The 17247-nt window shown below is 40.2% G+C and overlaps 2 protein-coding genes across 9 annotated transcripts; both read right to left on the bottom strand.

Annotated features, from left to right (window-relative positions):
- Positions 1-1946: 1946 nt before the first annotated feature.
- On the bottom strand, positions 1947-8212 carry LOC101745819 (zinc finger protein 425). Of its 3 annotated transcripts, none has more exons than XM_012690842.4 (6): positions 7812-8212; positions 7324-7480; positions 6422-6526; positions 5779-5883; positions 5428-5583; positions 1947-3634 (listed from the first exon to the last, which is right to left on the bottom strand). In XM_012690842.4, the coding sequence occupies exons 1-6, from the start codon at positions 7854-7856 to the stop codon at positions 2487-2489; spliced, it is 1716 nt and encodes a 571-aa protein (XP_012546296.2). In that variant the 5' UTR covers positions 7857-8212; the 3' UTR covers positions 1947-2486. The 3 variants fall into 3 exon arrangements, with proteins under 3 accessions (XP_012546296.2, XP_004926698.2, XP_012546297.2); XM_004926641.5 differs by having other exon boundaries at positions 7915-8175; XM_012690843.4 differs by having other exon boundaries at positions 8031-8159.
- Positions 8213-9604: 1392 nt separating this feature from the next.
- Positions 9605-16682, bottom strand: LOC101745566 (zinc finger protein 37). 6 transcript variants are annotated; one of them, XM_062675767.1, is made up of 10 exons: positions 16605-16682; positions 16248-16491; positions 15557-15686; positions 14697-14774; positions 14002-14169; positions 12682-12828; positions 12065-12277; positions 11834-11992; positions 11216-11431; positions 9605-10811 (listed from the first exon to the last, which is right to left on the bottom strand). In XM_062675767.1, the coding sequence occupies exons 2-10, from the start codon at positions 16389-16391 to the stop codon at positions 9793-9795; spliced, it is 2274 nt and encodes a 757-aa protein (XP_062531751.1). In that variant the 5' UTR covers positions 16392-16491; positions 16605-16682; the 3' UTR covers positions 9605-9792. The 6 variants fall into 6 exon arrangements, with proteins under 6 accessions (XP_062531751.1, XP_004926697.1, XP_012546299.1 ...); XM_004926640.4 differs by having other exon boundaries at positions 12673-12822; positions 16605-16681; XM_012690845.3 differs by having other exon boundaries at positions 12673-12828; positions 16605-16680.
- Between the last annotated feature and the right edge of the window lie 565 nt (positions 16683-17247).

The following is a 17247-nucleotide window of genomic DNA, read 5'->3' as shown; positions in this document are numbered from 1 at the left end:
GTTGAGGGTCCAGCCTAGCTTTTGGCGTCCAAAAGAGGCTTTAGGCAATATGAAACCGCTACATTACTTGAAGGTACCCACAGATTTGGTACCTTGAAGTTTTTTCGCTGGTTATCTAAATGTCTATTACAGCTACGATCGAACGGTTACTTGAGGTCTCGAGCTCAACCTGAGAGAATTTGCTGACAGTAAGTAGCCTTAGCAAGCACTGTGCTTCATTATATTTACCACCGAATCAGAATCGCGATCCACTGAGAAGATCAGGCGTGTAACCTAGGACGGAGCTGAAATAGCCTCTTAGGCTACCAGCGATTAGATAAGAAAAAAAGATATATTTTCACATGCACCACAGATTTATGTTTCGCCTTTCGATATCTTCTACTGAGCTTGTTTTCTTATATAGCAATTCTTATGCCCAATATAGCTGTGATTAATTGTGCGTATGTCATAATAAACATTATGTATACAAAGAAAACTAATGAAAATTTATTTACCATACCCATTGCTTTAAAACCCCTTCACACACATCAACCTCATACGCCCTAATAATTTCGATGTAAACTAGCGCGGTGGTGAATTTTCCATGACCTTCTGGAAGAAGTTAGATGTACGGGAGCCAACAAACTCCTAAAAGACATTTTGTATTACCTCTCGAGTACGGATTTTTTCCTTGACAAGCTATTGTCCAAGCTTTGGAAAAGGTAGAAGTACGTCGGCGCAAGGCTTGGTGAGTACGGTGCAAGACGCAAGACTTTAAACCCTAGCAAGAGCTAGCCTTTAAGCTTACAAGAGTAAACCTACAAGAGGTAGCCCTGACCAGAAACCGTCTGTTGTGGCGTATGAGGTCGAGCGTTGTCGTGTAGGAGCGGCGGGGACGAGCTATAAGCTAAGCTAAGGTTGGCCGGAGTTTCGCGAGCTTCTCCATCATTGTGTCCAGTTCCTTACAGTACATAGGTATCCTCAGTAATGCCGGTGCCATTTGGTTAGATGTGACGAATTATACTGTTACTAGACCACCAAACAATGCCAGACATCAGCAAAAGGCAAAGCAAAGTCACTGCCTACCGTTAAGTACTCTCCATAAGCCTCGTTTAAAGAAGGACATGTTATAGCGCTCGGAAAAACTGTGGAGGGGAGCTCATTGCAAAACCGGATGGTACGTGGCAAAAAGATCTCTGGAAACGCACTATGGATGAACGGAGTGGCTCCAGGTAGTATGGATGAATTCTACTCGGGTGGCGGTTGGTGCGATGGTAATTTTTGGGCGACTGATAACAGAAATGTTTTACAGATTTTTTTTGGTCGGAAGTGATCAAAATAATTACACGTCGGGCTTTCGTTTGTAGCGTATACTACGTTCATGTCATTAGTGTCATGAGTACTTTTTTTTTGCCTAGATTGGTAGACGAAGCTCACGGCCCACCTGGTGGGTTAAGTGGTTACCGGAGCTCATAGACATCTACAACGTAAATCCACCTTGAGACATGAGTTCTAAGGTCTCCGTTTTTACAGTACAACGGCTGCCCCACTCTTCAAACGAAAAGGCATTACTGATTCGGTAGAAATAGACAGGGCTGTGGCATCTAACTGTGCGGACCCACAAGACGTCCTACCACCAGTCATGACGGTAATTAAAAATTTAGAGGGTTTAATTTTAATTACACGACGTCATTCCTTCACCGTGGAAGTCACTCGCGAACAATAATTGTCTAGTACGTATTTCATTAGAAAAATCGGTACCCGCCTGCGAGATTCGAACACCTGCACAGTCCCGTCGCTTGATACGGATGCGCCTGGTGTCTCATCCTTTAGGCCACGACGACTTTAAAGATACAAATCACCAATATAACTAGAACACGGTCTGTATACTTCTATAGTGATTATAATGTTTCCAATTCTGTGAATAGAATATCTTTTTAAACAATCAGTAAAAAATAAAACATAAATACGATTTTCAATCACTTTAATGTGTAAAGGAACAAGGTTTTTTTTTCATTTGGCACATTACAAGTTTTCATCCACGAACCAAAAGCCCGGGGTGCCCAAACAAATTAATACGCCGGACAGACAAGATCCTCTCGTCTAAAAATCCCAGTAAACGAAACCAAAACTTGGGATCATCATAACTCGTACTTATTGACGTCAATGTTCATGTAAGCTCACATACATCTAGCACTAACCAAGCCCATACAACCTCAATACCGCAAGGCTGTATTTCTTCGCCACAGATTATTTTACCAGAAACGTGTAAGTTAGATTAATTTCCAATTCGTAACAAGAAATAAATGTTTGTTTATAACGTCACCGCTGTTAAGATTCTGTCGAGCGAGCGAGATAGACGCCTTTCACTTGCCTCGTTTTGACGGGATTTTCAAAATCCGTCAAAAACTTATTCAAATTTCCCGCCAAAACAAACATTCTGACACGTAACTTACGTCACTGTCAACTAAAACACCATTGCAGAATTGCAACATACTCTGTACCAATTATTGCGTTCCATCAAAATCCGGGTGATGAGTCTTCAGATGCTCCTTTAATGCGCAGTTCTGCGTGTAGCTTTGACCGCAAACGTCGCACGGATAACGCCTATCGTTAAAATGAACCTTCGCGTGTTCCTTCAGGGCCTTCTGTCGGGTGTAAGACTTCTTACAGAGGCCACACTCGAAGAGCTTTTCGGCGCCGTGCCTCGTCATGTGAACCTTCAATTCCCATTTCGTGTAGCACATGTACTGGCAGTGCGCGCATTTTATCTCTTTCTGTTCGAGATGGCGCCTCCTCATGTGGCCGGTCAGGGAGAAACGTCTCGTGAAGCTGCGGTCGCACACGTTGCATTTGTACCGTATCGGCGCCGCGCCGTGCTTCTCGACCAGATGCTTCTGCTTCGTGAAATAATCAATAAACTTCTCCGGACATTTCGGGCATTTGTTCTTCTTCTCCAACTTATGAACGACATCGAAATGTATCTTGTATTTGTAATACGAGACGTAGATTTTCTTGCATATGCCACAAGGGAACGAGCCTTCTCTGTGGACGGTGTAATTGTGGATTTTTAATCTGTGCATCGTTACGAAACCGGCGCCGCACTGCTCGCAGATCCGGTTCCGGTAATGCACGTTCATGTGCCGCTCTATAGCGCCGAAGGTCTCGAAGTTGAAGCCGCAATCTTGACATTCAAAGTCGCTGCCGCCCTTCAGTTTGAACGGTACTATTCGGTCCTCGAAATCGGCGTAGTAGTTTTTCGCGTGCGCCCGCCTCAAGTGCGTCTTCAGCTCGTTCAGATTCGGCACGTTTTGTTCGCAGATCGTGCACCTCAAGTCTGTGACGTCAGCGTACACGACGAGCGAGTCCGCCGTGTACCTGCTGAACAACTTGAAGAGGCCCGACTTGGGATGTTCTGGCTGGTGCGCCCTCAAGTCGTCCATGCTGCCGAATATTTCGCGACAGTAGAAGCACGGATATCCGGCTCTGGTTTTCGTTTTGAATATTGTCGCGTTCGAATTCTCCAGCAGGGTGCACGCGTTTATTGTGTTCGCCAGTTTCTCGGTGACGTAATTTTTGTTTAGTCCATTTCTCGTGCGCGACCTACTCTTACCGTGTAGTAGTTTTGTTATGTTCGTTGGTGTTATCCGTTTTCCTGTTGTGCGTTAAAATCAGATATTAGTAGAGAGAGAGAGAGAGGAGAGAGAGAGAGGAGAGAGAGAGAGAGAGAGGAGAGAGAGAGAGAGAGAGAGGAGAGAGAGAGAGAGGAGAGGAGAGAGAGAGAGGAGAGAGAGAGAGAGAGAGAATACTTTATTGTACACATAAACATAATAATCTTTTTGATGCGAAACATCTATAGCCGCACGTAAAACCGATTTCTGGCGTGGCGACGCATGCCATGGAGACGCGTCGCCATGCGCAATCGACTGTGCGATTCTCTCCCACTCGATCCGGCGTTAAGCCATCTCTCTCGCTACACTGAGCTCGGATACCTATAATGTATACTGTGTTGTTTACTACAGTACACACAACCTGTGTTTTACTTGAAAATAAATTATTTTTTCGTAATATTTTATTTTATCATTATGTCATATTTAGTTCCTATCACAATCTGTTCTTTTTTGCATATTACTTTTACAAAATAATGTCGATGTTTCACATCTGCTAGGCGTTCCGTGACGGCTCACATTTTTTTCCCCTACCTAATCGCTGGTAGCCTAAGGGGCTACTCGAGCTATGCGCGGACGGGTAGGTGACCTCACAGACTCAATCTGAGAGAATTAGCTAACACTAGAGTGCTTTGCAGAATCTACCACCGGATCGGAATCGAGACCTATTGAGAAGATCCGGCGAGAAACTCAGTAAGCTGTGTCTATGGGTTAATTTGAACGATGAACGCTTTTTCGCTATTGGTTCGTTCGACGAGAACGCTGATGGGTGTTTGGAGTGCCTAAAAGCACCGTTAGTGATGAAGTGCAATTGAGACTTCAATGTATTCACGTTATCATGGACTCATCATTCTATACTAGGTGAGCCGTGAGCAGATTCACCCATTTACAGTAAAAGTTCGACCCGATTCATTAATACGACTATTAGACGCCTGCAGCTCTAGCACTAGGAGCAAGCATGTAACACAGTACAATATATCATTAAAATTATTGCGGCCCGCGGACTGACATTCCTACATAGCAGTGGTTTTTGCGGGCCATGGCTTGACAAATTCTGCAATACACTTTTGCCGTTACCAAATTGGCCCCACGTTGGGCGTCAATTTTAAAATAGAAGCCAGGATAAGAGCAGTTTTAAGTTGATTAAATGATTCTTCTGCCTCCTGACTCCATAAAAATTTAACATTTTTACTCGTTAATTCAGTTAACGGCCTAGATACTCACCACTGTGTCTATCGGTTGGTATAACGGACTTTTTTATTTTTTTTATTGCTTAGGTGTGGACGAGCTCACAGCCGACCTGGTGTTAAGTGATTACTAAGTAATAATAAAATAAGACCACGCCATATTTATAAGCATTAACAAAAGCAAAACATTAACTGTCCCCTTCACACTTATAAGCTAGACCGCACGAGAGAGAGAGATGGGCAGACTTTTCATGATGCGCATGCAGTGCGACGTCACGCCGCGAACTTTTTCACAAACATTACACAAGCGCAACGTGTGAATGTGTTGAACGTGGGCTACATGGTAGGCGAAGTGGGGGTGTTAGGTCTTATTTTCGTTACGGAATTTCTGGATTCGGTCGCCACGCTCAAAGCCCGCGATAAAAGCTATGCAATAGCTTAAAAAGGCTACAACAGCTTTAAATTTAATTTCGGACTACCGCACATTCTGACTGCCGTCTCGTTGGTAAATCGGCAAATACCTCCAGGATCTTTGAGACAAATTAGTAATATTATAATAATATAGCAACTGTTTGATAATATCAAAATCAAACCTTTCATTTTCTCCAAATATTTCACGAACAACGGACAATGACCTCGCAGGGTTTGTCTCGTAGGAAGCAGCATCACTTTACCAACAGGAAACCGTCTTAGGAGTTCTAGTTCTCCGTCTACGAGATTAGATTTTAGATCGTTGGCCATGTTCATTTCTGTTTTGTTGTGGAGAAGAGAAAAAGTAATTATGTAAGACGAAGAAAAAAAAACACTATCAATATAAATATGTTTGTAAACATAAATAATAAATTATAGTGAATGTATTAAGCGTCTCATCCTTTAGGTCGCGACGACCTAAAAATTGGCTCTTAAAGTGGCAAAGTTTCACTCCATATTATATTAAAACATACCACAACTATCTTCATTCTGATCTGGACAATCTTCATTCATTTCCAATTTTATTTCCATCCCTGCCATTGTGGACACATTGTTTTCCGGGACGTTCACACTTTGAACTGAAATGAAAACATGTAGTGGGGGTATTACCAAATTGTCTCAAGACTCAACTTTGGTTTCATTTCTGATGGATTTTTTATTATTGCTTAGATGGGTGGGCGAGCTCACAGCCCACATGGTGTTAAATGGTTACTGGAGCCCACAGACATCTACAGCGTAAATGCGCCACGCTTTTTTTTTTTTTTTCGAGCCGGGGGCCGAACCTCCTACGAGGTCCCCGCGCCTAGGGGGCGCGCGGGGTATGTGAGACTTAACGATCTGCAGGTGTTGAGAGCAGATCGCGGGCCCAAGGATTTTAGGAAATGCGCCACCCACCTTGGGATACAAGTTTTAAGGTCTCAGTATAGTTACAGCGGCTGCCCCACCCTTCGAGCCGAAACGCATTACTGCTTCACGGCAGAAATAGTCAGGGGGGTGGCACCTACCCCTGCGGACTCAGAAAAATGTGTGGTGTCAAGTATTTAGATTTGTTTTGTTTTGTTAATTTAATATTTTTAATGATTTAGTAATGTTTGATTCTAAATAATAATGACATACCACAACTATACTCGCTCTCGAAGGGAGAATCTTCGTTCATTTCTGATTTAATGTCAAAACATTCGGCCGAGGACACATTATTTTCTGTTATGTTCGTACTTGGAACTGAAATCAAAATACATTGTAATGTTATTATTAAAGAAATCAATTCTACGTTAAGCCTTCTACATATTTGGGTAGAAACAATGTCAGATATACCAATTTGACCAGTTTTAACATAAAATTAGTCACAAATTATTGAACATGTGGCGTGATGAACTTACTTACTGGCTTACTCCAAGAAAATAAATGTCCAAGAATTCATGTACTTTTTTTTATTTTTATTGCGTTGGTGTGTGGACGAGCTCACAGCCCACCTGGTGTTAAGTAGTTACTGGAGCCCATAGACATCTACAACGTAAATGCGCCACACACCTTGAGATATAGTTCTAAGGTCTCAGTAAAAGGTCTTAGTACTGTTTTGCATATAATTTTTTTTTATGCAGTAATTTATTATTATTTCTGACATTACAAATATTTATGCTTTTGTGATCACAAACAAACTTAGCAGAGTTCGTCGAGTTTAAATGCGCCACCCACCTTGAGATATAAGTTCTAAGATCTCAGTATAGTTACAGTGGCTGACCCACCCTTGAAACCGAAACGCATTACTGCTTCACGGTAGAAATAGGCAGGGTAGTGGTACATACGCATCCTATGGGATTTTAATTTCACTAGTAATTCTGTGAGTTCCAATTGCAAGTATGTCAGTGGTATATTACATACAGGTCACAACCTCTAGAATCTACTGTTTTTTTTAAGTGTTATGTTGTAGAATGCCACCCTTGATACATAGGGACTAGATATATTAGTTTAAATCTACTGGATGTTATTAAAATAAGGTGCTCATGAATAGCGCTCACCGGCAACAAATACCGTTAATTGTTTATCGATGTCTCTTACGGTGCTAAGTAACAAACTTTCAGTTTCCTCAACCATTGTCCTAAACGAGTAGGCATCACGTAGACGAGTGATGCATTTTGAACATATTAATGTACTCAATCCTTTGTTTGTTGATAGCTGAAACAATAAGCCGTTTGGTTTGTTCATTAATTTGTGATTTTTAAATTAAATTAGAAATAAATTGAAATTTTGGGAACAGTAAGCACAGACATCTCGGGTGTCCAAAAAAAAATACAAAATTTTAAAGTAATGATAATATATTCTAAAATTCAATGTTATTTCATATTCTTCTTCAAGTGTCGTTTAATCTAACTATAGAATTTAATAATAATTTAATATTCTTAAAAGTGATCCTTTTTTTGTATGTATATTTTGTAAGTTTTTCGTAACAAGGAAATTGAAATAAGAAGTTAGTGTCAAAACAAGTTTCCAGTCTGTCTTTACATACATTTGTAACTTCACAAAGCACCTGCACAGGTACTCGAATCAACATCTCAGATAGGCCACGAGTGTCCAAGGAACATTATATATCTGATATAATTTTGACTTACAAAGTAATCAAAACATTTCACAAACATATCGTAGAAAACCTCTTTGACTCCGTCGTTGTGGTACTCTTTTAAGATATCCAGGTGACTTCCTAAAGCCGAACAACATCTGCACGTACCAAACATAGCAGTAGCGCTAGTACATTCCATTTTAGAATGATTTGGGTAATATTGTGTTCACTATTTGTTGTATTTCGCGCAATGTTTATGTAAATTCAACAAAACTAGTGCGAATGACAATTGATGTTTTATATTGTCACCTTTAATTTTTTGTCCGCTTATACCGGCAAAAGACCTTAAGACTATGAATCTAATCTGGGTGAAACAGCAGGAAAACCAGATTTAAAAATGTATCGATTTAAATAATAGATACTAAATTTCGACAGCATTCATTTTGGGAAATTTGGTTTGATTTAAATGAAAACTAACCAGTCCTAATGGCAATTTACAAAAATAGTGTGTAAATTTTTTATCTCATCTTTAGCTTTAAACATGCAAATGAGAAAAAGATGAAGTAACAAATGACACCAGAATTTTTGAGAGCCCAGGATTCGATGCAGCGGGACAAAAGGCTGTGGCGAATAGAAAGTATGTGTGTATAGTATGCCTCTTTTTTTTCGGGCCGGTAGCCGAACCTCCTACGAGGTCCCCGCGCCTAGGGGGCGCGCGGGGTATGTGGGATCAACGATCTGCAAGGTGTTGGAGCAGACCGCGGGCCCAAGGAATTTTATGGCCCACCCACTAAACGACTCCCCTGCACTCTTACATCCGACGTCCGATCTCCGTTCGGGGACAAAAGGACAAAACCCGGACAGAGTAAGGGGGTTCCCGCGGTCAACACTACAACCAGACACGCGGCGCCACCCCGAGGACACCCGACCGACGGGTCGTCGAGGCGATAGTCGACGACCAATGACGTCGGTCTCCGCGGTACGGCGGCTCTACCAGGCCGCCCGGGCGATGCCGCTGGTGTTCCGGGATACCCCGCTGGGCCAGAACCAGCCTGCCAGGTCGGAACGCGATACACCGCCGACCGGGTTGCTCTTCCACAGTATGTTCGGCGACGACAGCGACGACGAAAATGCGAACCGCATCGCAGTTCGCAGCCGCCGACGCGTCGTCCCGTCCTCCTGGTGCCAACGCGCTAGAGTGACGGTAGTGTGCGGCGCAGTCTCAACCCCCTTAGGTCGCCCCGTGACCATCACCGAGAGGAGACTGCCTCCTTATAGGGGCCGGAGCTGGACAAACGCCCTCCTCCGACCCCCAGCTTGGCGGCGGCGGCGACACGGAGCCGAGAGGGAAGAAGAGCTCTCCCTCTCCCGTTCCGCCGCCTCCTTCTGCGAGATAGTGGACTCGCAGAAGTCGAGCATCGCCTGCCAGGATGTATGTATGCCTACGTTAACTCCTACGGACACAGCCCACTGAATTTGTGGCCGGATTTTCTGTGTCACCATTCCAATCCGGTGGTAGATTCAGCGAAGCTCTATCTTTACTAGGGCTAATGTTAGTAAATTCGCTGGGCTGAGCCCTGTGAGCTCAGCTATACATCTGGTAAAGCTAGTATAACCTCTCGAGGCTCTAGTAGCCTCGGAGTAGGTATTTTTCTACTATCGTTCCCTACCTACTGAGGATCGCAACCACATGTAGTAGGCACAGGCAAAAAAAAAGGCTAATTAGAAAAAAAAAACAAAAATCAAATATAACCGTATAATTTTCTAGCGTTGTTTGATCAAACACTGATGGTATGTTAAGCCCCAAGACACTATTACATTTGTTGGGGTGTGAAATAAACCTAAAAAATTATGCAACAGAATTAAAACTACTACTCAAAAAGACAATTAGTATAGAAAATTTAAATGTCAAACACTATTTAACATTACTTTATTTAAATATTTTATCAGCTTCGACAATTTTTTCATCGTCATTCGAGTGAATTCTGAAGTGAGTCACTAGCGCCGATTTCGAGGAATATCTCTTGTCGCAAACCGGACATATGTGGTTCTTGATCCGCTGTAGTCCCTTGTGTCTTGCCTCAATGTGTCTTTTTAGGTCATCACGCTGAGCAAACTTTTTATCACAAGCTGTACATGCGTACTTCCTATCACCGTGGACTTTCCTCAGATGCCCAATGTAATACTGACGCCAATTGAATATCTTGCCACAAATATCGCAGGTTATCTCCTTAACTTTCTCCCTGTGGTTAGCTTCAATGTGCTCTTTCCTCTCCTTATCGCTTGGCAGTCTCTCCGGGCAATGGTAACACTTGTAGTGCACTTTAGATTTGTGCACGACTGCCTCGTGCTTCTTGACGTAATGTTTTAGAGTAAACACTTTGTTGCAGTATTTGCACGAGTATTTCCCTAAATCGTGCTTCTTGGAGTGATTCTTTAGCCTGGCAGCCGATATGAAGGTCTGGCCGCAATCGTCACAGACGTAGTTGTCGTAGTGGCTGTTCATGTGGACGTCGAGCTGGACGTAGTTCGTGAAGTGTTGCTTGCAGAGCACGCAGTCAGGCTCCTGGTTCAATATGTATGGAATGAGCCGTTTGTGGGCATACGTGAAGACTGTTCCATGTGTATTTTTTAAATGCCTGAACATATCGTTCCAGTCGTTGATCGGGATGCAACAGACCACACACATGAGGTTGTTTATGTCTAATTTCAAGGTTTCATTCATCGAGTGAGGTCTCATCATGAGGTCGACCTTCTTCGTTCGCTCGTCGATGTGGTTCATACGCGTGTGGTTGCGGAGTTCGTCCGCCGCGTGGAAATAGACTTCGGTGCAGTAGGCGCAGCTGAAGGTCGTCATTTTGCTTCTGTAAGGCGTCGCATTCGTGAACGTCAATATCTCTTTTATTTCCTTTATGAATTTATACATTTCTTCGCGAGCTGGGTCTATGCCTGGAAAGAGTTACAATTTATCATTATCATTAAAAGTATACGACTGTCGTTGCATGGAAGGTCGAATGATATAAATAAAATAAATAAATATATATTTACTAACAATCACGCCACGTTAACTGGTACCGTGCTAAGTTCGTAAAGACATTGTGTTACAGGTACCAGATAACGGAAATAAATGTAAGATTTTTATTATACATATACATATATTTATAATATACATCCATAACCCTGGAAGAAATTTTATATTTATCATAAAAATATCTTCCCTTGGCGGGATTTGAACCCGCAACCCCCTTGTGTAGTGACCATGTCACTTACCACTACACCAGACGGCCGTTAATCTTTCCCTGTGTCGCAAATTGGAACAAAAATTTGTGCAATAATCTATCTATTTCACTCACTTTCGTCCTCCGTTCTTAATTTAGCATCTAATGTCTTCCTTGGAACTTTATAGAACTCTGCTGCTTCTAGTCTAGTCATTTTATTGTTTTTGACGTCGTCCACTGCGTTCCGGAGATCATCCTCGGTGTACTGAAGGTATCTTTTGTTACGTTCAGCCCGGGGTAGTTTCTTGGGCCACTTCCGGGTTACATTGGCCACTGGTTTCACATCGTTTTCTGCAAAATAATAATACTTACTAATGTTCAATATCGTTTAGCAGTTGTCTCATGTTGTAGATATGCATACTCTCCGTTCAGCTCAAGTGGATTGTTTACAGGAATTCATAGACATCACATTAATGAATTACACAATTACAGGATAATGAATGATGGTTGTCTAAGTACTTATCCCATTTTTGGATATCCTTAATTTGACATAAAATAAATCTCATTCTTTAGTGACTTTTGTAGGCAGATTATGATACGTCTACTAGTCTAAAGGTGGTGACTGTCAGAGCTCTTCCTTTTGAAGAAACATTTGTCAAAGCTCTCTGGTGATATAGTTCAGAAAAAATGTCACCTATTGTACTTAGAGCCCTGCACTGTGGTCCTAAATCTGTAGATTTAAATATGTCTCACCTTCTTGAACATTATCAGCAGCATCTTCTTCTAAATACTCTATTTCTACATATGTGCCTTTCTCGAATCCAATTTTATCATCCTGACGAACTTCTGTCAAGGCTTCTTCATTTTCCACCACCACTAAGGATTTCTTCCTGGATACAGATTTCCTTTTACCTGAAAGGTGTGTTTATAAAAATTGGTACAAATAAGAAACTGTAAGAAAATGAATTAACGCAAAACACTCACTTTTCTCATGCATGTTCAATTTGGCATCCAAAGTCTTTAACGAAAGGTTATAGAATGCTACTGCTTCTAATCTAGACATCCTGTTGTTTCTGACTGCTTCCACACCACTTTTCAGATCCTCCTCTTTGTACCCAAGTTGTTCTTCATTGTGTTCAGCTCCAGGAAGTTTCTTGGCCCGTTTCCGGGATGTTCTAACTGATTTTACCTTTTTTTCTAGGAAAACAAAAAAAGCATTTTATTGAGACGAAAAACACGAAAGGTACATTATTTCATTACGTTATTTGGTGCTAATATTAACAAAACGATCACCTTAGAATACGTATAGACTAAAGACATTCTATTAATGTTTGGTTTGATGCAATGAAAAAGTGTTAAAATTATTAGTACTAAAGTACTGTTTATTTTTGAAGCTATTTCGTTACATCTGTTCCTGCGAGAGATGAGTAAAACCGGTTTGTTTATCCATCATATATCCAACACCCTTCCAAAGAGTAGCAATGAGTTTCCAGTTAGAGTAAATACCTAACACAGAAAATATTCTGGTGGACAGTTTACAAAATGCAACTTTTAATGTCTTCTTTAATAATGCATGATTAAACATATCTAACCCTGTTCACCATTATCAGTGAATTCTTCATCTAAATATTCCACTTCCTCATACACTCCTCTCCCAGGTAAATCATTATTCTGCATCATTTCCTCAATTTCTTGACTATCCATCTCAAGGACTTCTGACTTTGGCACCACAGTTTGTTTCCCTGAAACTATTATAATTCAGTATGAGGATTTGAGTACTACCTACGTTTTTGATACTAAAAAATTTAATATTAGTCAAAACAGATTGAAATTTGTATACACACTATGCACTTCAAAACAGGGCAGTGGATTTACGATTAAAGAATCACAACATTCCTTTGTTATCAAGGCTTTGGTAAATACAGTCAAAACCGTTTACTGCGACATCGTTTAGAACAACATGCCGGTTATAATAACCAAGAACAAAGGTCCCGGCTGAATGCTATATGACCCCCTTATTAAAAACATTGCTTTATACAACATTGGTAATAACGACATACCTCATGAAACGACCACATTTAACTAATATTTCGGAGAATTTGATCTGTTAGAACGACCGGCTAAGTTATATTGTACACAATTTGAATAGGTATCCACATTTGTCTTCAATGGCTATTAAAATCAGGAAAGAAAACAATAGGATTTAGTTTAGTGTAGGGTATTTTATACTTCTTAGAAACAAAATACGCGCATGCAGTAGAGTCAAAGCCCGCCTCTTCATATCTCTTCAGTTAGTTTGTTACTTATCTATACACGAGACGCACTCAAACTTTGTGGAGTTATTCATGAAACTTTCAAAATGTCGCAAAGAAAAATAAAACAAATTAATATTGAAGAAAAATCGCGTATTATCTAAATATATTTTTCCAATAATTCCCTATCGATTTGTTTGTACTTGCGCGATACACATTAACCATCACCGGTTGTTACGACTATCGGTTTTTACGACTGAATATGAGCAGTCCCTTCGATGTCGTTATAACAGATTTTGACTGTATAGGTCTTGATAGATCACTACCAAATTCAGGGACACTAAAGATTAATACATTTTTAAAAAAAAAAATTATTGCTTATATGGGTGGACGAGCTCACAGCCCACCTGGTGTTGTGTAGTTACTGGAGCCCTTAGACATCTACGACGTAAATGCGCCACCCCCCACCTTGAGATATAAGTTCTAAGGTCTCAAGTATAGTTAGAATGGCTGCCCCACCCTTCAAACCGAAACACATTACTGCTTCACGGCTGAAATTGGCAGGGCGGAGGTACATACCCGAGCGGACTCACCAGAGGTCCTACCACCAGTAAAAAGTTGTTGCCAAAAATGCCAATAAAAATCTTATAATAATAAATTAATGCTCACACTCATCCAATTTGACATACAATACTCTGTCTTCGATGTCATAGTAGTTTGATTTGTCATCCTGTGCTTTTCTTTTGGTATTCACAGGGTTCTCAGAGTCGTCTTCATCAAATGCTTGCCTGTTCAGTAGCTTCCGCTTTGCTCGAGTTGTCATACTTACTTTATTACCTAAAAATAGAGTAAGCTGGTTAATAATGGAGGTGGTATGGTCAGACCGCATGGGTAGTTTTTTTTTATTGCTTGGATGAGTGGACGAGCTCACAGTCTACCTGATAATAAGTGGTTACTGGAGCCCATAGACATCCACAACGTAAATGGGCCACCCACCTTGAGATATAAGTTCTAAGGTCTCAAGTATAGTTACAACGGCTGCCCCACCCTCAAACTGAAACGCATTACTGCTTCATGGCAGAAATAGGCAGGGTGGTGGTACCTATCCGTGCGGACTCACAAGAGGTCCTACCACCAGTAAATAGGACACCCAAAGGTAGGTATGACCATCCTGCCCATTTATGCTGAGCAGTTAGATTATGCAATTAAGACTTCAAGCTCATGTCTTGTACAGTTAATGGGCTTCAATAACATCAGATGACCATGGAGTAAAAATGATAAAAAATATGATATTTATTACATTGTGCACTAGTTATTAATTACATCCTTATCATCATTTTGCTATTTCATTTCTTCATACCCACCTTCCCATTGCACCGGCTCCAATAATGAATCTTGTTCCACTTCATTTATATATTCCACTTTTATTGCTGGTTCTTCACCTAGACAGAATTGATACATAATTAAAATTTAAGACTACTATGTTACAATTAGATAGTTAAATATGATACTTGCTTAAAAGGATCCACATTATCAAGTAAGTGTCCTAACTCATTGAAGCTTGTCTCTTCATACAGAGTCAGCACATGCTATTCTGGTATGGAATGTAAGTCGTTTACCTTATTAAACTGTCACACTCTTCAAACTAAATTGCATTATTATTCGTGGCATATATTGTAATGACGACGGGACCTACAATATGTTCCGACACCAGGAATTATGCAGCGCTTTAAACTCTGTGGGTTTCATTTTGTTATACATTTGTATTATGTGTATTACATGTGTCTTATTCTTCATCTCAATCGTTTCACTCTTGGTTGAATGATTGTGATTGTTATGTCATGTTGGAGGGCAGACTTGATGTGTTTTATTTTGATTGATTCATTGCATTAGTGACATCCCCCAGACTCATACCTCCTTCCTTCCCTGCACGAGGCGTTCTATGGACCAACTGGTCTAATTTTGAGATCCAACAAAACTAAGCCTGAACACTTATTTATATATCTAGCTTATTGTGGTTTTACTAGTTTTTTTTAAAAATAAACTTTGTCATGAACTAAGTTGTTGTTAAAAATCAAAATTAGAGTTCAAAGGTATACAACAGGTATTGGTATTGATAGATCATGTTTCAGAACAATTGTTTTGCCACAGAAATAGACTGAACTAGCTATGCAGACCTCCCACATGGCTATAAGCAATATGAAAGTAACAATCATTAACTCACTATTACATATTTCATCAAGCAGTTGCTTCTGGGATCTTATAACTAAATTCCTAAAACTGCACGCCTCTCTTAGCTTCTTGATGCACGGATCACAGATCTGATTATAGTCCTCCGTGTCTAATTGGATCCACTGTGGAATTTATAGAAGAGAAAGATGAGAAGTGTGCGTGTTTCTAGATAATTTTTTTTATGTCTTAGATGTGTGGATAGTCACAGCCCACCTGGTGTTAGGTGGTTACTGGAGCCCACAGACATCTACAACGGAAATTCCGCCACCCACTTTGAGATATATGTTCTAAGGTCTCAGTATAGTTACAACGGCTGACCCATCGTTCAAACCGAAACGCATTACTGCTACACGGCAGAAATAGGCAGGGCGGTAGTACCTACCTGCGGACTCACAAGAGGGCCAACCACCAATAAACAGTTTATTAAATGTCTTTGTGTTTCATGTAAATATCATGAAATGACTTTATTCACTAATATTGGCAGACGAGAACACGGCCCACCTGATAGTGGTTACCATCGCCCATGGACGTCAGCAGTGCCAGGAGCACATCCAAGGTACTTGCAAAAATCTTTGTCAGTTCTTTTGTTTACCACAACAATGTACTGTATCATTTTTATTTATGTAATACGAAAATGAATTTCATCGATGTTATATGATTAACAGGAATTTGTTACAACTTACAGAAAAATTGAAGCAGTTCTTTAACATTTCGCCGTAAATCTCGACCTGTCCTCGATGTTTGTGTTCAAAAAACATGTATTTTAAATAACCATATTCTAAGCAACATCTGCATCTCCCGAAATACATTCGTACTTCGGTATCCATGTTTTATTTATTTGGAAGTTATCATTAGGTAGATACACAATAACCCCAATAGATTTAAAAGCACATCAATAACACATGTAATGTCTGTGTCAACGATTGACTGTAACAACGATACACAAGCTTTAAAATTATTAAGCAGCGTCTGGACTATGTTTTTTTAATGTTTATGCATGTTTAAACTTTTTAATAACATTTTATTACCTACATACTTACATATTGATGGTAGGTAAATAATTATGTATGTATCAAAGTGTATAACCAACTATAATCTATGGTAGACATGGGTACTTTTTGGCGGGAACGCGAGGAGTGAAGCTGTGTGATTTGTTTTATTTTGTCTATTTAGTGTTTCTTCATGTTTCATCTTGTAATAACGGTGGTTTATTAATTGTTTACTATCTGTGAAGGTGCAAAAATGTGTGAAAATGAACCAAAGCCGCTGTACGTAACTTCTCGAGATCCCCCAAAAGGTCCATTGAAAAAATCTCCGTAAATGACCACCATTTTACTGAGATTATATTTCATCCCATATTATCTCATCTCGTTTCATTTTACTTTATCCCAGTTGATTAATGTCTCAAAGAAATTATCTTGATTTCATTTCATTTCACCTAAGGTTATCATTTTTTCATAAAAATAAGAATATAAATTAAAATAAGACATGACTTAAAAGTCTTAGTTACCAGGTCATAAAATCTCCTACAAAAAGGCATGGAAACGATTGCTACTTTTAATTCATTTTCATTCGATGAAATTAAAAAAAATCACCATCATTTCACATGTGGAATATCACTGGCAATGATATTTCATGCTTAAAATTACCACAGCGTCACAAGTTCCGTATTCTATTAAAAAT

The sequence above is a fragment of the Bombyx mori genome, chromosome 24 (assembly GCF_030269925.1).
Source record: "Bombyx mori chromosome 24, ASM3026992v2".
Classification (NCBI taxonomy): Eukaryota; Metazoa; Arthropoda; class Insecta; order Lepidoptera; family Bombycidae; genus Bombyx; species Bombyx mori.
The sequence above is the reverse complement of the archived record's forward strand: the minus strand, read 5'-3'. Positions and strand labels throughout refer to the sequence as shown.